This window comes from Nuphar pumila, chromosome 6 (assembly GCF_984573655.1).
Source record: "Nuphar pumila chromosome 6, dmNupPumi1.hap1.1, whole genome shotgun sequence".
NCBI classification, from domain to species: Eukaryota; Viridiplantae; Streptophyta; class Magnoliopsida; order Nymphaeales; family Nymphaeaceae; genus Nuphar; species Nuphar pumila.
This window is the reverse complement of record NC_143254.1, coordinates 121,969,070-121,996,572: the sequence shown is the minus strand read 5'-3', so window position 1 is coordinate 121,996,572 and position 27,503 is coordinate 121,969,070. Positions and strand designations below refer to the sequence as shown.

Below are 27,503 nucleotides of genomic sequence, written 5' to 3'. Positions count from 1 at the left end.
CCATTTGGCCTCTAAATCTATAAGTCTTTTCTTTGATGAAATGTGATTACAAGAACACGTTGATGCACATCCTACCGGCCGACGACAACACCCTGGAGTAGGTCCGGCAACCATGTCCAAACAAGAGGTTTCTGACAAACCATACCTGTTAATCACCGGGGGCTCCCCATGGATGGTAGGAGCTGTCAGTGCATGTCTCCCTGCAGTGGGAGGTTCAAAACCCGTGTTACATTGAATGATAACTGGTGGGTCTGTCTAAGCCCAGCTTGCCTTTTTCCAAAAAACTTAGGAGTCTTTTCAAAAAAAAAAAAACTTAGAAGAGGAACAAGTAACGCACACCATAGACTCATATAGTTCTTTTGACTAAAGCTGCTTCCTTATTGAAGATCTGAATGGGGCTGACAAGGACAATGTTCCTTCATAATACCCAACAGCGCCAGTAAGTCTGTGACATGGACCAGTTCATGGCAAACAGCCTGATCACGAGACCAGTATCAGTGTTGACTGGGACAATGGCAAACTTAAAAGCTACTACTGTGCAAGTAGGCTAGGCCTGCTTTGGCCTGGAACCAACTCAAGTCTATCAACTTCAGGCATAATTTCTGAACAGTCAAGGTCTGAGCTTATGCTTAAGGCTTTGTCCAGTTCAATTTGGTTGGACAAGCGTAACACGCAATTCCAGACTAGGTTCGAGCCTGGCAAAGGTACAAAGCCAAGGGCATTTTATTATTCAGATGAGCCAGCAAATTACTCCTAATTGTCAGTAGCACCAACATTCACAGCATCTCGGATGAATTACCAAAACTACTGACTGGTCCTTTTCTCAAACCGCTCTCTTCAGAAAGAAATGTTCATCAATAGGTGTTCTACATCTGATACATCACAAGCAATTCATCTCTAAGAATCAAAAAGAGTTTTAAGCACAAAAAAGAAAAATTGTGCCATGGAACCTACCCAATATGGCACCCAGCTTTGCAAATTTTACAATTGCACGCATATGAGAAGCCTTTTTGCAGGATAGAATAAAGCAGATTTTTCGGTTAGCTCAATCTTCAGCAGAAACCTCAGAGCAAGAACTGGGTAATCACACGTCACAATAACATTAATGTGTTGGGTATCTATGCTAGACACCATCAAACGTACTCCAGCTTGTGTACTCAAATGCAAATTGCCACTTATCAATTTCTGGAAACATCCAAAACAAGGTGATCTGAAAGTGGGGCTTCCAGGCATTCTCTTTCATCGCTTTGGAAGGTATGGCTTCACAGACTCTGCCACCACCTGCAGCAGTAACAAGGAACACCTTGATTGAGCACAACAAAGGCATTATTCAATTGGTCATAAAATTGGAGAGCAGAAGACTGGTATTTTCCATTATGTCACCCTACTGCATGAGTGTACTTGCCAACCAAGAAATTATATGAAATGGTGACACTCAACATGCATTTGCGCCCTGAATGCTAATGTTTTTGAGAAGCACTATGAGATATATCTGGCCTGAAGAAAAAGACAACTTGCCACAGAGTTTAGGCAGTAGTTGTAGCGTTCAATTATTATGCTTCTTTGCATGCATTTCAGAAATATCATCTGAGTTGTAATACACCAATATTTTGAGTCTAACCATGTAAGCACCAAATATATATCATTGAAAAGGAACTTAATATGAAGGCAGAACAAAAAAAATAAAAATAAAAGGAACATCCGTAAGATACTGAATGGATTTCACAATCACGTGAAAATAGCACATGTTTATCTATGGTTAAGCCAAAAGCATTGGTAAATCTACAGTTAATAGCAGTTCAAATGCGAATAATTTTCAAGAATATTCAAACCTATTGATTCATTTCAGGGAGGAAAAGAAACTAGCCTATATGGTAGTCCAATATATCCTAAATTTGTGGCAGTACTAAATATAAAGGGAAAAAATCAGTGAATGAGACATAGTACCACATCACCTTAAAAGTAAATGAGACAGGAAAGCAAAGTATACACAACCACCACAGAAGGCTGAAAATTATGCCAGAATTTGAAAATGGCATGCTCTTCAATTTGATGAGGAATAAACAAAATATTCTGAAAATAAATAATGTCTGAAAATAAAATATGTCTGTCTGTAACATGCCACAGCAACTTAAAAAAGACTGAAAATAAAGTCGATCATCTACTTACCCTCCCATCATATGATAAAGACGCAAATATCCATGGTTCCTGACAACTCCATGCAAGACCTGAAGTTTTTGGTGGTTATGAAAAAGCTCAATCCATGAAAATTATAAAAAAAGGAAGCTTACCATATACACAATCCTCATAATCACCATATGAGTGAACCAGTGGATCTATTTTTCTGGAAGGTGACTCAGACATACTGTGAAACAATAGAGATAGTTTACAAGGAAGCCACAAAGAACAAAAAGTGGACAAAAAATGCCAAAAGAATAGAGACCATTCACCCCTAGTAAAGCATAATAATCTACTTTTCTGGAAGGTGAATTGGAAATGCTGTGAAACAATAGAGATAGTTTACAAGGAAGCCTCAAAGAACAAAAAGTGGACAAAAAATGCCGAAAGAATAGAGACCCTTCACCCCAATAATACCTTTCAGATGTAGCAACATCACCGCTATGCACAGAAGCAAACCACAAGTTAACAGCAGAATCTGTTCCAGAGCTCTGCGAGGAAGAATGACACAAAGAGTTTACTATACCACAAGCAATGGAATCAAGAAATAATCATTGTTGTAATTGAATTACCAAAATCAGTTCATCATATTCTGGGTTGTGCTGGACGGACCATGTCCTGCAATTCAGTCAAAATATGCTCAAACATAGGATATTCTAGAAGAAAAGCATAGCCAAAGCAACAAAAAGAAAAGAAAAGAAAAGCATTCAGATGCCTAGTGCAAGTTGGGCTGAAAACCACCAGTCCTAGCAAGACCAGTAACAATTATAGGCCTGCAAGCATGTACATCCATTGGGATGCAATAAATGAAGAGATGTTCGCAAGCATCAACTACAGGAACTCCAAGGTAGTCTAAAGAAAGATACCAATGTGCATGACCAGGAAGCTCTCTGATAGGAGAATTTGGCATTCTAAAATCCCATATGTGAATGCCAGATTCATACTCTGCAGTCACCTGGGGTAAGTAGAACCACTTTCATCAGTCAGACAAGAATGCAAAAGCCATGTGGAGTCTTGAAAGAAGAGATACTCAAGACAGCCTTCTTCATGCTAATGCATTTCTAAGAAACCACCAAAAAGGCAAAGAAAATCAACAAATATTAAAAGTTATTTCTTGCAAAAGTAAAATCTATACATTTTATGCCACCACACTTTTTTTGCATAAATGCATGCTAAATGAATGCATGGCATCAAGGAAAAATAGTCCTTAACTCCTTATGGTTGTTTATGTTCTAATGCAGAGTAATCCTCACAATTGTTTATGATTCAGACACCAAAATACAGCATTGCTACCATCAGCAACTATAGGAAATAAAACAAGGCTATCGCACAGGTGCTGAAAGATGCAGTAGAAAAGTGCATATTTGTGTTCCGCACAGTAAAAACAAGTCAAAACATCGAGGGGAATTTTCCTAATTATTTGGACCATCATTTTGGTAACTTTGCCATGGGATTCTGGGATAATACTGTGCAGCTCCTGGAAGGTCTTTTAATCAAGAATTGGTTCTGCATGTAATTTTTCAGTTTTACACATGTTTGTACATTGTATACTAGATTAGGGGCATATTTGTAATTGAATATATATGTGTGTGTGTGTGAGAGAGAGAGAGAGAGGTGTCCAGAACTTTTTGTTTTTTTGAAAGGCAAGCTGGGGTTAGGCGAGGTGTCCAGAACTCCTATCCCCTTTGACTGCAGGAAAAGTTTTTCCTTCATCTATTTCTCACGCCCATTGAAGTCCTTGTATGGCATTAAAGCAGGTTTCCAATCAAGACTGAATCGATCTCCTTGATCCCAACCTACTGTTCACTTCTTTTCTTAATCTCTGTTCACTCCTTTTCCTTGATTTTTCTTCACAAATCTGTTTCCTTTCATCTTTTTCATGTTCCTCTATTCCATCTCTACCATCCTTCTTGAACAAAGTGGTTTCCAAAAAACTTGATTCCACAAACTTTACAAAACTTGATTCTGCTACAGGTACCCGGGTTTAAAACATCTGAGAATAATACACCCCCGGAATGCCTCGACTGTCAGCGATTGTCTTCCCCCACGTAACAGGGTAAATGATTAATTATAGAAACAAAGACCTTTTGAATCACAATCTGAAATGAAAATATATGCAAACAATTTTGTTATGTATTCTATATTACTTTTCAGTGAAAATGTTCTATCTGAATTGTTTGAATATGTTTAATATTCTGAATTACCGGAATTGGTATAAACTTAACAAACTGTCAGAAGTCTGACCCTTTAATAGGTTTTTGTTCAGGTTCAGGTCAGTGAATGCAGTGGGGCAGGAGCGGCATCGAGGACTAGCACTCTCTGGAAGATCCAAGCCCCACTTTGGGACTTTTGTTCATAATACTTTGTTTTCCCAAGTTTTAAATCTTTTATACATTTTGTCAAGAATGATGTAAATAATATTTTGGTTGTACATAAAAGCTTTGTGTTACTTCACCCATGTGGCTCGCTTGAAATTATCAAAACTAGATTCAACGTTAAATCGTTTTCCGCTTTCAATATTCAAAAACAAAAAATTTCAAAATCTTTGATAAAATTTTGGGTTTTAAATTTCGGGACATCACATCAGAAACATGACTCATATAAACAATCTGCAAAAAGTATTTGGCTTTTAAGTTCCAAGAGATTGCAAGAATAAATGTTGAATGAAAATTGAACTTTTACCAAGAACAATCATAGTCTTGCAGGAGACAAGCAAACACTAACATGATAATTGCATAATGATGGTAGCATGCACTTACAAGAATGTGTTGTTTCTTAGGGTTATAATCTACACTACGAGCATGAGCATGATCAAGAATGAGTGTCTTCCTGAAACAATTTTGAGATACATGTTAGTGAACTACAATAATGAATTAAAATTTAAAGAAAAAATGCATAGTTTAGATAATCATATTGAAACTCAAAACTAGCTAGAGATGACTAATGATTACTTTTGCAGTTAAATGGCCTGTGGTAGCACCATAGTGCAGCTATGAGTGTCATGGAAAGATGATAGTCTACATCCAGGTAGCAAGTACATTGAAAATTCTGGACAAATACATATAATTGACATTTTCATCAATGTATCAAAGATGGATTAGAATTAAAACCTACCTATTTATCATTATCGTTAATACAAACCAAGTAGGATATATAAAGCAGAATAATAATGCAGATCAGTTTAACAAACACTAAAATATGAAAACAAAGCACAGGGAAAAATCCATCAGCGAAAGAAAATAGAAAGGAAAGGATTGAAATAAGCCACCAGATCCTAGAAGGATCAGTAGCGGATCCACAGATTAAGCTTTGATACAACCACAATAACAGAAAGGCCTCAAAATTAGGAAGGGAAAACAACTATTAAGACAATCATTCAGTTAGTTGCACTCTTTCAGTTGATTGGAATGGCTAGATTGCATTGGTCAAATGTGTCGGACACAGCTGCTAGGATCAATACTGCTCCATTCTTAAAATGATAATAGTGTAAAGTTAAGACTCCATAATAGTGAGCTATTATTAACAACCTTGAAACTCAAGCCTCAGATGAACTGAGCTTTGGATTTTGCAGCAGGAGAGTCAGACTGAGCTATAATTTCGTAGAACCTGTTTCATTTATTCAACCAGTTAATCTATGACATTTGGTCATACAGCTCACTTGCCTGCTACATGATTATTATCTTTACTTCCCTAAGAATATTCTTCTTAGGAAATAAATCATAGAAAGGCTTCAGTTGTATATTTGAAATGTCATATTAGCATTTGAATATAAATAGACATCTCCATGAAAAGATGGAGATAAGTTCAAAGAGATGATATGCAGCGGCATGACGGGAAAAAGTCAACACAACAGAAAGAAACAGTGAAAGAAGGGACTTTGTCAAGTGAAATTATGAAAGAGGATTAAATATCAAATATGCTGGGCTTTTAAAAAAAAAGGCAAAGTCTAAATTAAAATCAAACTAACAAAGAACGAAAATCGCAAATTACAAAGGCCAGAACTTTTTTTAGGCCAAAGGAATTTTTTTTTTGGCCACTGGGGATCGTAAACTAAACATGTCCAAGTGCTATAGACCAGTGTTGTCAGTATCATATCATATTGTACGATACGATATATCATAGTATCGGCAAGGGGACCCATATGACTTAGGTCTTATATTGTATTTGGTATGATTATCATACTGATACGGTATGTATCATACCATATGTGGGTGTATCATAATGTATCGTACCATACACCCCATATCGTATGAGTAAACACCCCCTCCCCTTTTTTTTACTTTTTTGGCATCGGAAAAGTGGCAACCGACCACTTATGGGGGCCACTTTTTAGCCTTCAAGCAGTAATGAAATGGATTCAATCCAATAAACATGCAAGAACACACTTCAATCAAGTAGAATACTTGATTGAATAACCAAACCACCCACACAAGGATCAAATAATCTTTGTTATTGCATAGAAGCACTCTTAGAAGAGTGAGAAATACACGGACCACAATGGCCTATTTATAATACAAGAAGGAGCTGTTGGGGGCAGCTCCATATGACTGTTGGGCCGCTCCCAACGGTCATGTTTGTGACAGTTGGGGGCAACTCCAACAGCCATATGGAGTTGTCCCATCAAGTCTTTTCAGACTTATTACAAATGAAAAATAAAATAATAAAAGACAAAAGACAAAAAATAAAATATGGTCAGCCCTTAATGGGCTGAAGCCTATTATAGTAAAAAGACCAAAATACCCTTGATGGGTATTTTGGTTTATATATATATATATATATATATATATATATATATATATATATATATATATATATATATATTAACACCCCCCCTCAAACTCATGGTGAAACAACCGAGAGTTTGCCAAATAGAAAATGAAATCGAGGTGACGAGAGCGCTTTAGTGAAGAAGTCGGCTAGTTGGTACTCTGATGGAACGTAAGGCAATGTGATGGTCTTTCTCAGAAATTTTTCACGAACATAGTGGCAATCCATTTCAATATGTTTTGTTCTCTCATGAAATGTATGATTGCTTACAATGTAGACCGCGCTCTTGTTGCCACAACATAGTCTGAGGGTTTTGCGATGTGAATTCTCAAGTCCTCTAGTAGTTTTCGCAAATATACTAACTCAGATGTGGTCATTGTCATAACACGATATTCAGCTTCAGTGGAAAAAAGCGACACCTTATGTTGCTTCTTGCATCTCCATGAAATTAAGAAATCACCTATAAACACACATAAACCAATGGTTGGGCATCTATCATTTACATCCCCTCCCCAGTCAGAATCAGAATATGCAATGACTTCTAACGATGAAGAGAATGATAAAAATAATCCATGATTAATGAAAATATATCTAATAATTCTCATTACAGCACGCATATGTACTGCAGTGGGAGCATGCTGAAACTGACTAACAGAATGAATAGCATGAGAAATATTAGGACGAGTAATAGAGAAATAAAACAAAGCTCTAATCATTTGTCTGTATGGAGCTGGATCTTGCAAAGGTTCTCCATCATCTTTCTTTATTTTTGCATTTATGACCTCTGAAGTATCAACTCATTTTTCATCTGAGAGTCCTGATTATTCAATGATCTCTGTTGCATACTTAGTCTGTGACAAAAAATAACCACGAGGTGAGTAAGTCACTTCTATTCTAAGAAAATATCGTAAAAAATCAAGGTATGTCATATCAAAGTTGTCTTTAAACACATCATTGATATGATTAACTCCCTGCTTGTCACCTCCTGTGATTATCATATCATCTCCGTAAAGTAGTAATATCATCATTCCTGCATTGAAAGACTTAATAAATAACACAGTGTCAGTAAAATAAGATTTAAAATAAAGTTGTGTAATCACACTACTGAACCTATCATACCAAGATTTGGAAGCTCGTTTTAAGCCATACAAGGCTTTTCGTAACCGAAGGGTTTTCCCATGTACTAAATGTTAAAATACATGCATTCCTACATATATATATATATATACATGTATAATACCCAATAGGGGTATTTTTATCTTTTTACATAGTTGTTTTAGAAACAACTATTTATTTTTAGGATAGTTTATTTTTAGTTTAATCTTTTATTTTCTTTTTTTGTTTAGTTTTTTTATTTCACACAAAAGGAGCCCCACATAGAGCCGTTGGGGGCTCCCAATGACTATGGGGAGCCGCCAATGGTGCTCCCCTTTTTCCTTTTTCATTTTGTATAAGTAGGGGCTTCCCCCTCTTGTATTTGTAAGCTTTAGAGCTCCTCTCTAATAAAGCTCATTTTTTTATGTGTTTCCTTTAAGGCTTGTTGTATTGTCCCAAGGTAGACTTTTTTCTTGTTCTCTCTCTTGTATTTGTCCATTGTAGGACATTGTGAATGCTTTAAGCAATCTTTATATTTTTGCATATTTCATTACATGGTATCAGAGCCATACGGTTCTTGAAAGTTGAAAGCTCTTCATTCTTCCTCTCATACTTTGTTGATACAATGGAATCCAAAACCGACCTATCCTTCAAGCTCAATGGCAAGAACTACATGATATGGGCATCCACAATGGAGAATAATCTTAAAGGAAAGAAACTTTGGTGTTATGTAATAGGTTCTATTTCGGAACCCTGATTGAAGCTCACCAAGATCGAAGGAGATCAAGAAAAAGCTCTTGAGAGAGATGCTCGCCTCAAAGCAATTGAAGAACACCAAAGAAAGGTGGAGGATTGGGAAAGTAATCACGCAAACATCTTACCATGGTTTATGAATAATGTTGAACTCAAGGTATGTGCAAACATAGCTAAATTCCATCGAGCCAATGAGGCTTGGCTCTTTATGAAGGGTATGTATACCCAAAAAGATCTTGCAAGAGCTTACTTCTTGCAAGAAAAGGTAAGAACTACTAAGCAAGGGGATTTGAGCATTCAGATTACTATAGTGTTCTAAATCCACTATGGGATGAATTGGCTCTCTTAGAGTCTAAGTGGGTGGCTATGGAGGATGTTGAACTTAGACAAAAGCAAGTGGAACAAGAAAAATTGTTTCAATTTTTATTTGGGTTTCGTCCGGAATTTGAACAAGTAAGATCATCACTCCTCCATAGATCCACTCTTCCTTTTTTGGAAGATGCCATTGCCGAAATCACTCAAGAAAAAACACGGTTTGGCATGAGTAAAAGTATAGATGAATTCCTTATCGTATCTAAACCCGGCAACAATGTCAAAACATATAAACCACCATATTTTGAAAAACAAGGAAACTACAATGAAGGTAGAAAGATGATCGTGTGTCATCATTGCTATAAGTCGGGTCATATTAAACCCGCTTGCCCAAAATTAAATAGAACTTTCAAGCCTAAGGTGGCTTCCGTTGAAGAATCCATCACCAAAAAGGAAGATGAAGGCAAGAACGGGGATCTTAAAGAAACTCTTGGTCAAATATCTGTGGCTCTTCATCAATTACTTAAGTCTACCTCCTCTACATCGGCTGTTGTCATTGCCTTTACATCTCCACCCGGTACGTATTCTTGAATTCTAGATTCTGGAGCATCTTTTCATATGACTCATGAAACTGCTTTAACAGATGTTTGCACCAATTCAAAAATATTTTGTGTCTTTACGGCCGATGGAACTTTTTTAAAAATAAAAAGTATAGGAACAATAGATTCTAATAACTCTCAAAACTTTTTTGTTCCAAAAGTAAGAGTGGTTCCAAAATTTAACCTAAACCTTTTTTCAGTTTCCCAAATTGCCGACCATGGATGTGAAATATATTTCTTATCTAAGGGTTGCTTTGTGCAGGATCTTCAGCCCAAGAAACGGATTGGGCAAGGCCATAGAAAGGAAGACTTCTGCTATATGGATCATCAGACTCTTCCTACAAACTCGTTTTGTACTTATATGCAAGATAAAAGTATTGAAACTTAGCATAAAAGACTTGGACGTCCAAGTTACTCAAAAATGTATCTTTTTCCTTTTAAAAACAAATTTTATAAAGAAAGAAAAAGCTATACATTGCAAAGATTGCATTTTTGGGAAAATGAAATCTATTCCATTTTCAACTAGAACTTTTGATTCAACAAAACATTTTGAATTGGTGCACTCGGATGTTTAGGGTTCATCTCCGGTTATATCTAAAGGTGGTTATTCATATTATGTGACATTCATTGATGACTTTACTAGATATGTGTGGATTTATTTTTTTAATCTTAAATCGCAAATTTCCTCTTTCTTTAAAGAATTTTGCATAAAAGTTCAAAACTAATTTCAAAGTAGCATATTCATTCTTAGATCTGATTCGAGTGGAGAATAATTATCTAATGATTTTCAAGATTATTTAAAGTATAATGGAATTTGTCATCGAAGATCATGTCCTAGAACTCCATAACAAAACGGGCTAGCGGAAAGAAAACATAGGCATATTGTAGAAACCGCTAGAACATTGCTTATCTCCAAAAATGTTCCTAAGAATTTTTTGGCCGAAGTCGTTTTAACTTTCACATATTTAATAAATCGTATGCCATCAACAAACTTGAAAAATATCTCTCCTTATAAAAAACTTTTTAAATTTACACCCGATTTCAATCGCCTTCGTATTTTTTGTTGCAAATGCTTTGTCCTATTGCATAAAAGAGACAAGTTGTCTTCTAAAGCGATTGAATGTGTTTTTCTTGGATATGGTGAAAATCAAAAAGGACATAGATGCTTTGATTACAAAAATAATAAACTTTATGTTTCAAAAGATTTGACCCTCTTAGAAGATGAAAATGGTTTTGAAATACTTGATAAGAAAGATGAAATTGACTACATGTTCTTGTATGATCTTTCCCCAACCAAAGATATGTATGATGATTCTTTGAATCATTTTGAAATTATGGATGATACACATCATGAAGTATCTAATATTGAAACATCACCAAGTAGTGATGACATCATTGATAAAAATCTACATGTTTATACCTAGCATGAACAAGATAAACCTATAAGTGCCCTAGAAAAATATTCTCAAAATAATGAATCTATAGAAGAAACCTCCCTTAGACGATCTTCTAGAGAATCCATTCCACCAAATAGGTTTGTGTCATATGAATCACTTACACCGAATTATAGGGCTTGTCTAATAACTTTGCATTCATGTCATGAGCTCACACATTATCATCAAGCAAAAAATATAACTCGTTGGATCGAAGCCATGAAAATTGAACTAGATGCTCTCAAAAGAGCTAACACTTGGGAAATAGTTAATCTTCCTCCAAACAAAAAAACTATTGGATGTCGGTGGGTTTTTAAAGTTAAAACTAAAAGTGATGGATCCTTAGAACGATACAAAGCAAGATTAGTTGCTAAAGGATATTTACAAGAATATGATATTGATTATGAGGAAAGCTTTGCAGCTGAAGCAAGAATGATTAGTGTTAGAACCTTAATAGTTATAGCATCAACTAAAAAATGACATATATATCAATTAGATGTAAAAAATGTCTTTCTTAATAGAAAATTAAACGAAGAAGTATATATGGATCCTCCACCGATGTTTAACATAGGACAAGGTCAAACTCTTGAACTTTTAAAAGAATTATATGGTCTTAAGCAAGCTCAAGGCTTGGTATGATAGATTTAGTTATGTCATGATTAAATTGAGTTTTCGTTTATGTTATACTGACATTGCTCTTTTTGTAAAAAGTGCAAGAGTTAATATTGTTGTTCTTTTACTCTATGTTGATAATATGATTATCACAGGATATGATCCAGTTGGTATTGGTAATGTTAAAAATATGTTAAAAGATAATTTTGATATGTCTGATTTAGGATTCCTAAGATACTTCCTAGGAATTGAAGTAGCATATTCTCCTCGAAGATATATACTTTCACAAATGAAGCTTGATGCAGATATATGTTCTAAATCTGGAATTTCCGATGACAAGAAGGTGGAGACTCCTGAAGTAATCAATGCAAAATTAAGACTGGAGGATGGGGTTTTTCTAAAATATCCTACACCCTACAGACAACTTATTGGTTCTCTCACTTATCTGTCTATTACCAGACCAGATATTGCGTATATTGTTCACTCTGCTAACCAGTTTCAGCATTATCTTACAACTGTGTATATGAGTGTTGTGCTACGGATCGTTAGATACATCAAAAATATCATCTCTAAAAGGCTATTTTTATCCTCATCTTCCTCATTAAATTTACTTGATTATACTGATGCAGATTAGGGAGGTAACCCTAATGATAGAATCTCAACTACTGATTTTTGTGTCTTTTTAGGAGATTTCTTAATTGCATAGAGATGCAAGAAACAACAGAAAGTCTCGCTATCCTCTACTAAAGCTGAATACAAAGCTATGGCAACTACTACAATGAAACTTGTGTGGATTCGAAGCCTTCACAAAGATATGGGTGTTGACATCTCTGGTGCTTCGAAGCTATGTTGCGACAACAAAAGTGCAATTTATATCACCAACAATCACACCTTCCATGAGCGCACCAAACATATAGAGATGGACTGGCGCTATGTTCGTGATGAATATCTAAGAGGAACTGTTGTCTTACCATATGTCACATCAAAATATCAATTGGCGAACTTTTTCACAAAAGCACTTCTTGCTCTCCATTTCATTTTTCTTCTTAGCAAACTTTCAGTCTATCTCCTCGTAAAGTTTGATGGGGGGTGTTAAAATACATGTATTCCTATATATATGTATATATATAATACCCAATAGGGGTATTTTCATATTTTTACATAGTTGTCTTAGAAACAACTATTTATTTTTAGGATAGTTTATTTTTAGTTTAATTTTTTATTTTTATTTAGTTTTTTTTATTCCACGCAAAAGGGGCCCCACGTAGAGCCGTTGGGGGCTCCTAACGACTCTATGGGGAGCCCCCAATGGTGCTCCCCTTTTTCCCTTTTCACTTTGTATAAATAGGGGCTTCCCCCTCTTGTATTTATAAGCTTTAGAGTTCATCTCTAATAAAGCTCATATTCTTTTTTATGTGTTGCCTTTAAGGCATGTTGTATTGTCCCATAGTGAACTTCTCTCTTGTTTTCTCTCGTGTATTTGTCCATTGTAGGACATTGTAAATGCTTTAAGTATTCTTTATATTTTCGCATACTTCATTACACTAAATTCAAACATGGTGGAAGATTCATGTAAACCACCTCGTTCAGATTACCATTCAAAAAAGCATTTTTTACGTCCATTTGAAAGATAGATCATTTTTTAATTGATGTTATAGAAATGAGAGTTCTAACATTGGTCATTCAAGCAACTGAAGCAAACATCTCGTCGTAGTCTATTCCATATTTTTGACTGTATCTCTTGGCTACAAACCTAGCTTTGTATTTTTCTAATGTTTCATCCCATTTAGTTTTTGTCTTGTAGACCCATCTACATCCTTTAGTCTTCCTTCCTTTAGGTAATGTTTGAATTTCCCAAGTTTTTGCCTTTTCCAAAGCTTCTAATTCATCATTCATTTCCTTAATTCATTCTTGATGATTTTTAGCCTCATGGTAAAATGACGGCTCTGAATACGAGTATATGGTCATTAGGCATAATCTATACCTTGATTTAAAGGAATCATAGGATAAAAATCTACTAGGAGCTTTTGAAATTCTTATAGATTTTCTAAGATTAGAAGAATTTACACCTTGATTTTGAGAATATCTTTCTAAAGCACATTGTGGATTATCTTGGGTACGTCGAGCATAAGTTTGTATATTATTTTGAGATAGATCTATATTATTAAGATCCTCATTTATATTCTCATTTGCATCATGAGTGTCTTCATTTTCACTCTCATGCATATCATGAATGTTTTCACATCTTTCATGTTCATTGACAAGGTAAAAAAGAAACGAATAGTCACAACTCTCTTGGATTTTTTCTTTGTTAAAAGCAATTTCATTTTCAAGAAAAGTGACATTTCGAGAAACATACAATTTGTTTTTTTCAATGTCATAACATCTATATCATTTTTTGTTTTCGGCATAGCCTAAAAAAACACAAGGAATTGCTTTTGGAGAAAGTTTGTCATTCTTATTAGTAAAGACAAAACATTTACATCCAAAGACTCTTAACCTTTTACAATCAAGAGATGTTTTAAATAGTTTTTTAATAGGAGAGATATTTTCAATATTTTTTAAGGCATTCTATTTATCAAATAAACTGTCGTAAGGACGGCTTCGACCCAAAAACCTTTTGAAACATTTCTATACACAAGAAGTGTTCTAGTGTTCTTAATAATGTGTTTATGCTTCCTCTCGGCTAGTCAATGTTGTTGAGGAGTGTATGGACAAGATTTTTGATGAACAATCTCATGTAGACCAAGATAATTTTTAAATTCTTTTGACACAAATTCTCCCCCAGAATCGGTTCTAAAGATTTGAATATTAGTTTTAAATTGATTTTGTATATAGTAATGAAATTTTTTAAAACAATCAAATACTTCTGAATTTTGTTTAAGAAAAAATGTCCAAGAATATCTAATATAGTCATCTACAAACACAACGTAATAGGATACACCTCTTTTAGATACAACTGGAGTCGATCCCCATACATCCGAATGCACTAATTCAAATGGGTTTTTAGACATAAAATGTCTTGGTCCAAAGGGCAAAGACTTCATTTTACCAAGAATGCAATCTTTACAAACAAAATCTCTTTTTTTATAACTTGTAAGAAATGAAAACAAGTGTAATTTGGATACACTAGGATGTCCTAGTCTTTTGTGCCAATTTTATATATATTTCTTTTCTATAAAAGTACAAAAAATTTGTTTTAATAACTCAAGATTGTCCATTACATAAAGATCTCTTCTACGGCCTCTCCCAATCGGCTTCTTGGACGGAAAATCCTGTATTAAACAGTCATTAGATGAAAATAGTACTTTGCAACCATGATCCGCAATTTAAGAAACCGATAAAAGATTTAAATTTAATTTTGGTACTACTCTAATATTTGGTATGTGAAAGATTTGTTGTTTTTTAAAAAACCCAAAACTTTTGATTTTTAAAGATGTTCCATCGGCGGTTGAAACATAAGAGTCATTTGGGTTAGAATTACATTCGGATAATATACACTCATTTAGAGTAATATAAAAAGAAGCACTGGAATCTAAGTAACAGGGACTCGGCAAAGCAGGTGTCGCACCCGCGTCGATGCGACGTTATGCGACGCAGGTGCACGTGCGAGTGAGGCACTGGGTGCGGTCAACACAACCTTGGGTGTGGTCAACGCACCCAGGGTCATTTTTTGTCCACATTTTGGACGTTAAAAAAAACCATATGAAAAGGAGTGATTAGGGCAAAAAAAATTGCTCAAATCACTCCTCTCCTCTCCTCTCCCACGCAGCTCAACTCGAGCTCTCTCCTCTCGACGCCACCTCCTAAGCTCCTCCTCTCCCTCATCGCAGGTACGTCCCTCTCGCTCTTTGCTTGTGTCGGCAGGGGAGGGGTCGACCCCCCCCCCCCCTGCGCTCTCTCTTTCTCTTGTTGGGTCAGCAGGGGAGGGGCCGAGCCCCCCCCCCCCCTGCTCCCTCTGATTTCGACAGGGGAGGTGTCGAGCCTCCTTGCTCCCTCTGATTTCGGCAGGGGAGGGGTCGAGCCCCCCCCCCCCCCCCCCTCGCTCTCTTGTTGGGTCGACAGGGGAGGGGCCGAGCCCCCCCTCTCGCTCTCTTGTTGGGTCTGCAAGGGAGGGGTTGAGCCCCCCCTGCTCCCTTTGTTTTCGGCAGGGGAGGGGTTGAGCCCCCCACCTTACTCCTTTTGATTTCAGGAGAGAGGCTGAGCCCCCCCCCCCCCTCTCGCTTTCTTGTTGGGTCGGCAAGGGAGGGGCTGAGCCCCCCCCTGCTCCCTCTGTTTTCGGCAGGGGAGGGGGTCGAGCCCCCATCCCTGCTCCCTATTTTTGGCAGAGGAGGGGCTGAGTCCCTCCCTGTTTTTGGCAGCGGAAGGGCAGATCCCCCCTCCTTGGTAATTTTATATCAAGATAATGTCAGTCTGTATAATTGATTTAAAATTTTGAATGTATTTTTGGGGATCTATCATTCAAAAGTATGGAGAAATTGATGGAGATGTAAATCATAGGATAAAGGTTGGGTGGATGAAATGGAAAAGTGCAACTGGAGTGTTGTGCGATCGTAGAATGCCATTGCGGTTGAAGGGAAAGTTTTATAGAACGACTATTAAGCCCCCTTTACTATATGGTACGGAATGTTGGGCTACCAAGAGACATCATATTCAAAAAATGAGTGTAGCTGAGATGCGTATGCTTAGATGGATGTGTGGAAATACAATAAAATATAAGATTCAGAACGAGGAGATACGTAAGAAGGTAGGTGTTGCACCCATTGAAAATAAGATGAGAGAGAATCGTTTACGGTGGTTTGGACATATTAAGCGAAGGCCTAATGATGCTCCAGTTAGAAGGATGGAGAAATGGGAAAATATATTAGTTAAAAGAGGTTGGGGTAGGCCTAGAAAGACATGGATGGAGATGATAGGAAAGGATATGAATGCTTTGAACCTCACCGAGGACATGGCATTGGATAGAAATGATCGGAGGAGAAGGATTCATGTGGAAGACCCAGAATGATTTTCTTTTTTGGTTCATATCACCGACCCCAATTGTTTTGGGATGAAGGCGCAGTTGTTGTTGTTGTTGCATAAACAAAATACACAATCTGGCATAATGGTGGGTCATTTGTGCACCATTTAGAGAGGTTTGGGATCGAATCCCACCTTTTCAGAACCTTTTAATGGTAAAAACCTTTTTGAAACAACAGTCAAGCTCGACTTGGCTCGAGCTCAAAATCGAGCCGAGTCTGGACTCTGGACAATATCGTTCAAGCTCGGCTCTGAGCTCGAGCTGGGGGAATTTTGAAGCGAGCCGAGTTCGAACAGTCCATACTCGGTTCATGTGCACCTCTACTCCTTCATTATCTAGGTTTGCATAACGTATATTGAGTCAAGGATACAGCACGAGTGGATGCGAGAGAAATTGAAGTTTTTTTAGTGTATTCATACAAAGAAAAGGATTAGATTGGAGCACTCTCGATTAAATAATCTTGTATTTGTGGCCTACAACATGAGATTGAAGCAAAGATAACATTAAGATATATGTTAGTGGATCTACTTTAATACAACTTGTATTATAATTAATATCTCAATATTGTACACAAATACAAAGAGAAACGAGAAGACGGCACAGGAGCAACTACGATCCAATCAGTAGTGACAACCTTGATATATTGGATGAGTGGGGAGAAGACTAGCCTGGTGTCTTGGATGATGATGAGAATTGGAGGCAACTGGAGGCTGAGATGGAGGCTCATGTGGATGATGGCAATGATTATGCCAGCTCAGAGATGAATGTGGATGAAGGAGAAAAAGAAAACAACTCAGAATAAGAAGAAGATTCATCATTTGAATATAATTTTCATTATGATTGATAGATTAGGATGCTTCTTCTTTTGTTTTGTTATGTAATATACAACTTTGATATCAAACATTCATGCTTGTGATTTATGACTTTTGTTAAATATTTGTTAGAGTGTTATCAGTATCGTATCCAATGTTTTACTAATGCATGTTTAGTTACTCATAATGTATATATTCATGTTCTTTTTTTTCTATTGAATTCTATATTTTTTCTGATTTTTTTATTTTTTGGAGATTTTTATCTATTTTTTTGTAATTTTCAGAGTTTTATGTGATTTTTAATTCAAGTTTTTCCCGTATCTTATGATATGATACGGTATGATACTCCCGTATCGCAGGCTCATGTGATACAGGTTCTAATAGGATAATTACATTGCTATAGACCTTCAAAGTTAGAAGACATTATATGAGGTTCTGAAAAAATGCATGGAACAATAAAGTTACAGGAAGAACTTGATCAGGACAAAAAAGACCAGCGAAATTTTAAGTGATTCATACATTCTCCTGTGACTATGCAACCTGAATGGCATCAACACTAATATTATTTGTGATGAAATGAACTATGCAACTCTTGCTCATATCCAACAAGTTCACTGTCCAAATGACATTTCTGAACACACGTAGTCACAAAACTATTTCAAGAGAGAACATAAATTCCAATGATGATCTGAAGAATCAAATCAGATATCTAAACAGACAATTAACTACTAACTCCTATGGAAGAAGAAACTTAGAATAGATAAAGCAACAAGAGCTATAAGCCTAATGAGGCTTTTTATGAAAACTGAAAAACCAAATCATAGCTAATTTTGATGCTTAAGTTAGTAGCCATATCAAAGTCAAATTATTTGAATTTCAAACATGCATACATGGGTGGATATATATATATATATATATATATATAGATAGATAGATAGGGAGAGAGAGAGAAAGAGAGAGAGAGAGAGACTAATGTCTCTGATACTCTGGCAACTGTTTTCTACAAGTTGAGAACCTGGACCAACAAGAAAGGACTGATATTTTGACAGTCTTGTGGATATTATCATGAGATGTTTCTAGAACATTAAGAAGTATTTGGTCATAATATTTTTTAAATTGGCAAATGGAAATTTCAGCATAGGATGCTATCACAAAAGTTTCCAATAAAAATAAAATATGTTTTCTAAGTTCATGTTTCTCTTGATATTGGTGATCAAGTATGCATGTGTGCATGCCTGTGAACCCCTTGAACAAAGAAAATCAGATTACTAAACATACTTCATTGTTCTAAAGTCCCAGCATTGAACCGATGATTCACATGTTACTGCAACAGCATTCTGGTCATGCGGATCCCAAGCTCCCCCAGATAAATGGTGCAACATACCAACAGATTCCTGTGATTGCACCTAAGTACACCAACAAGTCCTGAATAAGAAATTTATGCATCAGAACTAAATATATTTGCCACTTTTTCCCTAGAAACAGAAAATGAAATGAACTTGCTGATCATGGAGTTAGACAAGTTAAAATGTCATAAACCAATGCTCTCAGATCATAGACATTGACTCCAGGAAAAAACAGGTTTATGCATAATCAATGCAAAAGAAACATTGAATAGTTACATAGAATGCAAAAAGAATGATTGCTAAGAACCCTTATGTTAGCGAAAATTAATGAAATTTAAACCAAAGTGAAGGATATTTATGCAATATTGCAGTACAAAGCCCATAATTATAAGAACGGCACTTTAGAAAGTCCTACTAAATGAAGCACCATATCCTCAAGAGAAATGAGAAAACGTTGTTTTATGAAAAGAATCAGGGTTTTGATAGGCTAAACATTTATAAGACCTAGAATTCCCACTTTAGGCAAGGTACAAGAAGAACGATTAGGGTTTCTCTACAGGCATGGAGGTATGAGGAATCACCTTAAAGTGAAACCCTTCTCCTTACTCTCTATGAAGGGGCACTGAGTACAGATTTGGGCTACTAGGTACAATGCATAAAGAGACGTCAATACAGGTGTTGATGCCAGAAACATGGAGGCTTAAACAACTAGATAAGCAGATATGATCACACACACAATGTTTAATTGTTCATGAGAAAGGTGTCAAAATAGCAAAATAATGCATAAAGCACTAAAAGTCAATAAAAATAAGATTCAAACTATCATGAAAATGTCTGCAGATTTAGACAAAATTCATAACAAAAGGTACGCTCCAGTTGCATGTTCCAACATTACAGAGTATGCATAATTGTCTACAATGTCAGATACCTGTATGGTGCCCATAAGAGTGCAACATATCATGAACTAAAAAATGGAGTATCCAGAAGATGCCAAGAAGTGATGGTGTTGGCATCCACATAACCAAGTCTCAGACATAAGGTTATAAACAAGGCTAGTGGATCAAGTTAACATGGATTGCATTCCCGGAAAATATATAACAAACTATATTTTTGACTTTCCTTCATTAAAAGAGTGCCTTCTGTACATTTGGGAGACATATTAAGCAATTCAAATCCATATGGTTACATATCAAAAAGAGTTCTCGATCAGGGTTCCTTTCCTCCATGTTGAAAGCCAATATTCTATGTAGGCATCAAGTCAATCTTGGTTGCAGATCTAGGAAACAGCAAGCAACCTTTAACAATTTCTTAATTCCCAATGGAGCTTCAGACACCATAAGTTCCACAATAGCCCTCATGTTCGTAATCAAATCAGAGATTGTTTATTTATTTCCTACCATGAAACCTCACTTTGCGCCACCTACCAAGACAGACTGTTTTTCAACTAAGGGTGTAATTGTTCTCCTGTAGAGTTGTTAGATTTCATGTCATAGAAAATAGAATCTGGTCTAGTACATAAAATGGAACAGAGCCAAGTACATGAAAGACACAGCCAATGGAATGACTTATGCCAAGATAGAGTTTGGTAAAGCACAATCAATAACTGAAATCTCCCTCAAAATTAGGATGGCCATTGAGGTTAATTGGGCAAACAGGAATTATTCCATTACAATTTATGAAATTCAATAAGTGCTATGCATAGGTGCCAACCAAAATGACTAAATATATGTTCAGCAGGAGGGTGTGACCCCCATTTCTACAGCTTCCTAGAACTATCAAGCAAAACCATGCAAATTGCAACTTTCCAATTGTTTTAAGTGTATATGTCACCTCAAATCTCCATTTCTTTATTAGGAATAATGGAAAGCAAAAAGGATATAAAGTCCTTTGTGTTTTCAGATACCAAATCATTTAGTGTTTAGGGCTACTTAGAGCTGAAGTTCATTGTACTGAGCTATTTGAAAAATGATCACTGCCACCAAAGGATCTTGTATTTGAACAAATTTCAGGGACTATGGAAGGTAAAAGGGAAGGAGTAAGAGGAATAGCAAGTTTGCAGGCACAAAAGAAAAAAAAGAGACAAAGCAGGTTGAAGAAGCTGCGAGAGTTGCCGAAGTAGGCAGCGACTGGTAACATGCAACAAATCAAGTAACCTGCACAAATCATTACACTAATACCAGAATAATTTGCAGCAGTATCTCAGTCATTACTAATTGTCATCAAGAAGTTTTACACAAGTGTTGAAGACTATGTCACCTGGGTACGGGTAAACGTACGGGTACGGAGTGTACGACATGGCAATTCCAAAAAATGTGGGTACGGGAACACGGCTATATATATATATATATATATATATATATATATATATATATATATATATAATCGAAATATATATGCTATATCTAAAATATATATTATATACTGAAAATATAATTATAAATTATAAAATTGATTACAAACTTGTATGTACAAAGGGTAAAATGGCATGTCCAAGTGTCAGTGTGTGTCAACACGGGTACGGAGGGAAAAATGGAGTGTCCAGGTATCATAGGTTGAAGATGAACCTAGTTAAAATCAAAGTTGTCAGTCGAGGAAGCAGGAGTGGGAAGTGAGGCACTTTCAAAATTTTAGGAAGCGGGAAGCGTGGGACGTCTTAGAAGCGAACCAGGAATCGTCTCAGAAGCGACCTAGGAAGAGAGGGAGAAGTGAAAAAAGAGAAAAATAAAAATACAAAAAAATGAAAAAAAAAATGAAAAAGCACGCTTCTCAATTTTTTTTTTGTGCTTCTCGGCATGTTTCGAAAGTGCGACATTTCACGCTTCCAAAGCGTGCTTTCCCATTCCCTATGGCACTTTCGGTAACTCTGTTTAAAATCAAACTACCAAAGCGGCTCCGCCGCTCCGCGTGGTTGGTATGAGCTATCAGTGCACGTCTCCTTGTGGTGAAACGTTGCAGGTTCAAAACCCAATGGTACAGTTGAATATCTGGTGGGGGTCTGCCTAACCCCAGCTTGCCTTGCAAAATAAAAAATCAAACCTCGACAACTAAGAGAAAGATGAATTGCACGAATAACAGTCACTTGGTCAATTTGCAGGACACATGTTCATCCAAGTCACTATCAAACTCAACTCAATCTCAGGCGCACCAAATTCTATATCTGTTCATTTTTTTATTGGTGCTGCTCAAGGCCAAAAGATATAAAGCATAAGAGCACAGAGTTTAGATGTGTACATGAGTGTGAAAACCAAAAGGTTAGACATATCATTACTTAGGTCTCAGAAAGCAGAACATTGTGCATAAGTCAGTAAAAGCTTCTGAGCCCTGATATTACCTTGGCAGATTTATTAGAAGAATCTAAACCCCACAAGAATAAATTCTCCTCATCGATACTGATCAATTTGTCATGCTTCCCTGAGGGCCACCAAAGGACACTGTTTAGATGCATCAGAGAAAAGTCAGCACAATTGTTAATATATCCTTGTCTTTGGAAAAGAGCCATGCCTGTTAATAAAGAGCAAAAATTTTCCTATATTGAAATGATAGAATTGGAACCGTATTTTTTCATCTCATATGGATGCATCTACAATGAAATGTCTAGGGATAAGAGCAGATTTCAGTCACTAAACACACGATGCTTTGCTGCATAAATGGATTTGTGGCCTTATGATCATGAAGTAACAGCTTCTGCTGCAAAAAATTGCTACAGAAAGAAGAGCAACCTCATTCAGATCTTGGCAGAAGCAAAAAAGTTGAAAATCAAGATATCCCATTCAGTTTACACTCTACTGGCAGGAGTATCTTTTCCATATAAAGCACTCGCCTGTATAGCTAGATTGTAGAAACATGACTCTACAGATATTTGACATAGGATGCTGTGAATCCAATGGCGGCTTCAGCAATTTAAATAGGATGGTGACACAAAAACGAGGGTATACCCGTGCACGCACACACACAAATCCCACATACATATGCAGGCACAAGTGCATACACACACAGCGAGGAAAAGATGGTGAATGTAGAGCAGGACATGTTGAACGGTGTGACTATAGAGCATGGTTAGTAAAACATCAGTATTAGCCCGTACTGTAACCAATCAAGTATGCATACAACCACTTAATTGCGGAAAAAAAAAGTTAAATCAGTTCACCTTCTGACTTTGCTCGAATGAGCATCAAGCGACACAACCTGCTCCAGCTGTGGGGAACTGAAATTGGCATAATTATCAGGGATCTCCCATACAGCAGCTCCATATACGCCTCCTACATGTCAAACCACAATTGCAAGATCAAGGACATCCGCATTTTCATAAATTAATCAGAACAAACAAAACTAACAAATAAAGATATGTTAATGGCAGAGTAGTTAATTTACCCAAGATGAAAAAAGATCTTAGCATTCATACAAGGAAGTGAAATCTGCAAAACCACTCCTCATACAAAACAAAATTGAAAGTTCGTACAACACATGAATTCATATAATCACTCTCAGCCTCGTGACCCCATGATTTGGTGATACAATTAGAGAATAGCCTTGCAACCATATTTTAACCATTAAGTTTAGCGCTGTGACCTATTTCAAGACTTGTAGAAACCCATTAATCCTGACGACATAGTAGTTGAAAGCTTTCATCCCACCAAATTCTTCACAAACGCCAAACAAAAAAAAAACAGAAGCGGAAAACTATGAAACTGGGTGTGGATCCTACCAGAATCGAAGATGGTCGAGAATATGCGCGAATTGAACGGGCAGGAAGCGAGATCCCAGATTTCATTGGGGTGGGAGAAGAGGCCAGCACACGTGAGCTCGGTGCCGGAAGGCGAGATCTGGATCAGATGGATCTGGGGACGTTGCAATCGACCAAATGGAGGAAGCCGGATCAGATCGAACGCAGCGATTATGCACCGAAGCACGAGAAGGAACCACAAAGAAGAAAAAATAGGGACTATGAGCGAAAATCAATATCCAGATCAGGGGAGATGATGCTGGTTCAATTGTAAGCATACCTCGTTTTCTTCCTTGAGGCTGAGGGTGCCTGCAAGAAAGCTGGTGCGGTTCGTATCTGCCTTGACGTCCGAAATGCACCGCGCCTTCACGACCAAGATCGCCACAAATTAAGAAGAAGAAGAAGAAGAAGAAGAAGAAAGAAAGTGACGCAGTACCTGGTACTTAAGGTCGTAGGCGATGCCGCTGGAGGCGCCCTGCATTTCCCGGCTGTGCGTTTTTCTGACAATGGCACAACGAGCGCGATATGGCGGGACCTTTCTTGACTGGGTTTGTAGTTATGGTATGGAGCCCGTCAGGAGGGAGTCGCACAGTAGAGGGAGCCAGGCGTGCTGCCTGCGGCTTTAGCCTTTCTTGATTGTAAAAACGGATCGGATATTTTTGGATCATAGTTTATCCGAATCTCCATTCAATGTAGCAAGTCGCCTGAGCCAATGTGTAGTATAGGCCCCAGGGGCAGGGGTCGTAGCCTCTGAGTTTTAGGCTGCTGGCACGATGACCATAGTTATGGCAGGCTGAGCTAGCACGATCAGGTCTTCATGCTCGTGCAGTTTCTTCGGGTTATAAATCCAAAAAAAAAGTTCAGTTATTTCCCGTTACTCATTTCACATGAGCCTTAAAAACCTCCTTTCTCGTTTGGATTTCCCAAGACGTTTTTCATTTCCACTACCTTTTTGGCAATCTTGGGGTTGGCTTTATGAATCTAGAGTCCGTTTCATGAACCCAAAACAAAAACATTATTTTCTTACATAGATATCAAAGTAAAATCTAAGCGTGCTTTCGGACCGATTTCGAACATGCTGCTTTCATCATTTTCTCATATTTGTATTCTGATTTGGACAAAATCCATCCAATCCGTCTGTGCTTATTAGTTGCCAAAGCACGTGATTTGGATTTTTTTCCCTCATCGGATACAGCATTATCATACAAAATTAGGATTCATATTCAATTATACTGCATTGAATCTAGTGAGATTATAAAGCCCACAACATTCTTGAAACTCTTCAATACGGGACTATTCTATATCATCAAGTCCAAACATACTCCAAAAAGAAGTGGTCCTTATTGTTTTTCATTATTTGAATTTTTTCTTCTCCTCTTCTTACACCTAACATTCCCCCACAAATTCAAAGAATGAAAACAGGAGGAAACCAAGATGCAAGGTAGAATAATCTGCAGCATAACATATCATGCTTTCAGTAATAGTACCTTCTGGTTTGAACCACTACCTTAGTTGACTAACTTTACCCACACGGAAACGAAGTGAACTAAAATCTTGAACCCAAATCCTGTTTCATGAGTGACTTCAGGAATAACTCAATTCCTTAAATTGCGGCCACACAGTCACACTCACATAGGTGGGCTTCTCCAGATATGCATTGCTCGCATCTCGCCTAGAAGGTTTTGAACTCATTCAGAGTTTTAACTCTTCATTAACTTGCAGCTACAACACCTTTCCAGAGTAATCAAGGGAACAGACACAGATACATAGTATCACATTAATAAGGTACTATTCAGTTCACCCTACAGCTTGTTATTACCACATTAAACCTACTTTGTGGGATCTCCACTCAGATAAGTTGGGTTGCTATTGTAGATGAATTACTGATGGGTTTCAGTCTCATCCCCTCTATGGATTTTAGGACTAATGACTTATTTAGTCCTTTCGTTAATGGATCAGTTGTGTTCTCTTTGGATCCAACATAGTCCACAACAGTGGTGTAGCTAGGATTCATGTGAGAAAGGGGGGGGACAGGGGTGTAGCAAAAAAAAATTGTGTGATAGTCAGGGGTTCGGGGGCAGCGTCCCCGAAAAAATTGTTTTTGAGATAAAATAAAAAATGGCTAAAATTATTAATAAAAATCTATTTCATATGGACAAATCAAACTATTTGTTGCAGTCAGAGCTGGGCTAGGACTGGTCTGGGCTAAAAAAATGGATAAAAATCTATTTCATATGGAATCAGGGTTAGGTTAGGACTGGGCTTTAAAAAAAAATTTGTCTGTTTCGGGAGGCAGAACTGAGCTACAGCCCAGTCCTACCTCCCCCCCCCCCCCCAACTCCACCTCTGGTCCACAACAACCACTAACTGAGACACCAGTTCCCTTATAGATTTTATTCTGACTTGGATGTGTCTTCTCTGCTTTTGATTATATTTTGTGTTTTTTATCTTTGCAATTATAGTCATATTGTCATAATGCACAAATATAGCAGGAATTGGTTTGCTCATTAAACGAAGTTTCTTAAGAAGTCTCTTTAACCACTCAGCTTTCATTCATGTGATATCTAAAGCATAGATCTCATACTCAAAAGTAGATTGTGACAAGATGGTCTGCTTTACTGATCTCCAGGCGACTGCGCCACCACCCAAGGTAAATACATACTTTGTTACGCCATAACTCCCAAAGTTCATAGTTATCCAGCTCGCATCATTATATCCCTCAAGAACGTCAGGGAATCTCTTGTAATGCAAACTCAAGGAAATAGCTCCTTTCAAGTACCTAAGCACTCTGTCCAATTCCTTTCAATGAGTGTGATTTGGATAACTTGTGTATCTACTTAATATTGTGACCGAGAACGAAATATTTGATCTCGTGCAATTTGCAAGATACATCAAACTTTCAATAATTTGGGAATACCTTAATTGAGACACAGGGACACCAGTCATATTCTTATAAAGAGGAATAAAAGGGTCATATGGAGTTGTTACATATCTCCCTTGGTTATAACCAAATTTCTCAAGTACTTTCTCAACATAATGAGATTGAGAAATAGTTGTACCATCAACTGAACGAGTCAATTTTAAGCATAAGATCACATTTGCAACACCCATATCCTTCATATCAAATTTACTATCAAGAAAGGACTTTGTCTTATTCACAATTCACATATTGGAACCAAACAATAGAATATCATCTACATACAGGAATAAAATGATATATGCATCACTTTTAACTTTGCAATAAACACATTTATCAGATTCATTGACAACAAAGCCAAATGATAAAATAACATTATCAAACTTCTCATGTCATTGTTTAGGGGCTTGTTTTAGTCTATATAATGACTTAACAAGTCTATAAACTTTATTTGCATTATCAGGAGACACATAACCCTCAGGTTGATCCATATAGATATCTTCTTCAAGATCGTCATGTAAAAAGATAGTCTTTACGTCTATTTGATGGACCGAGAGATCATAAATGAAAGCTAGTGTAATAAGCACCCTAATTGTGGTTATCCGAGTAACAGGAGAATAGGTGTCAAAATAATCTATTTTTTCATTTTGTTTGAACCCCTTGGTAACCAGTCTCGACTTGTATTTATCAATGGATTCATCTAGTTTTAACTTTTTCTTAAAGATTGATTTGCACCTAATAGTAGAACTACCACGAGGGAGATCAACCAGTTTCCAAGTACCATTAGAGATAATGGAGTCAATTTCACTCTTTATGACTTCTTTCCAATGCCTTGCTTCGGGTGAAGCCATTGTATCTCGAAAAGTGGGAGGATCATCCTCGATAAGGTAAGTGATATAATCACTTCCCAAATCCTTGGTAATCCGTGGTCTCTTG

The 27,503-nt window shown here is 36.9% G+C and overlaps 1 protein-coding gene across 1 annotated transcript; it reads right to left on the bottom strand.

Annotated features, from left to right (window-relative positions):
* Positions 1-466: 466 nt before the first annotated feature.
* LOC149835987 (WD repeat-containing protein DWA2-like) lies at positions 467-24,237 on the bottom strand. The gene is made up of 13 exons (XM_090010744.1): positions 24,087-24,237; positions 23,931-24,014; positions 23,633-23,765; positions 23,075-23,186; positions 22,259-22,358; positions 18,860-18,987; positions 4,938-5,007; positions 3,045-3,133; positions 2,751-2,796; positions 2,596-2,669; positions 2,292-2,365; positions 2,170-2,228; positions 467-1,281 (listed from the first exon to the last, which is right to left on the bottom strand). Exons 1-13 carry the CDS (start codon positions 24,129-24,131, stop codon positions 1,240-1,242), a joined length of 1,056 nt encoding a protein of 351 aa, XP_089866870.1. The 5' UTR covers positions 24,132-24,237; the 3' UTR covers positions 467-1,239.
* Between the last annotated feature and the right edge of the window lie 3,266 nt (positions 24,238-27,503).

Coding starts and splice junctions, on each gene's coding strand:
- LOC149835987 (XM_090010744.1), bottom strand. CDS start 24,131: ATGCAGGGCGCCTCCAGCGGCATCGCCTACGACCTTAAGTACCAG. Junction 23,766..23,930: donor GCCTCAAGGAAGAAAACGAG/GTATGCTTACAA, acceptor CAACGTCCCCAG/ATCCATCTGATCCAGATCTC. Junction 22,359..23,074: donor CATTCGAGCAAAGTCAGAAG/GTGAACTGATTT, acceptor GCATCTAAACAG/TGTCCTTTGGTGGCCCTCAG.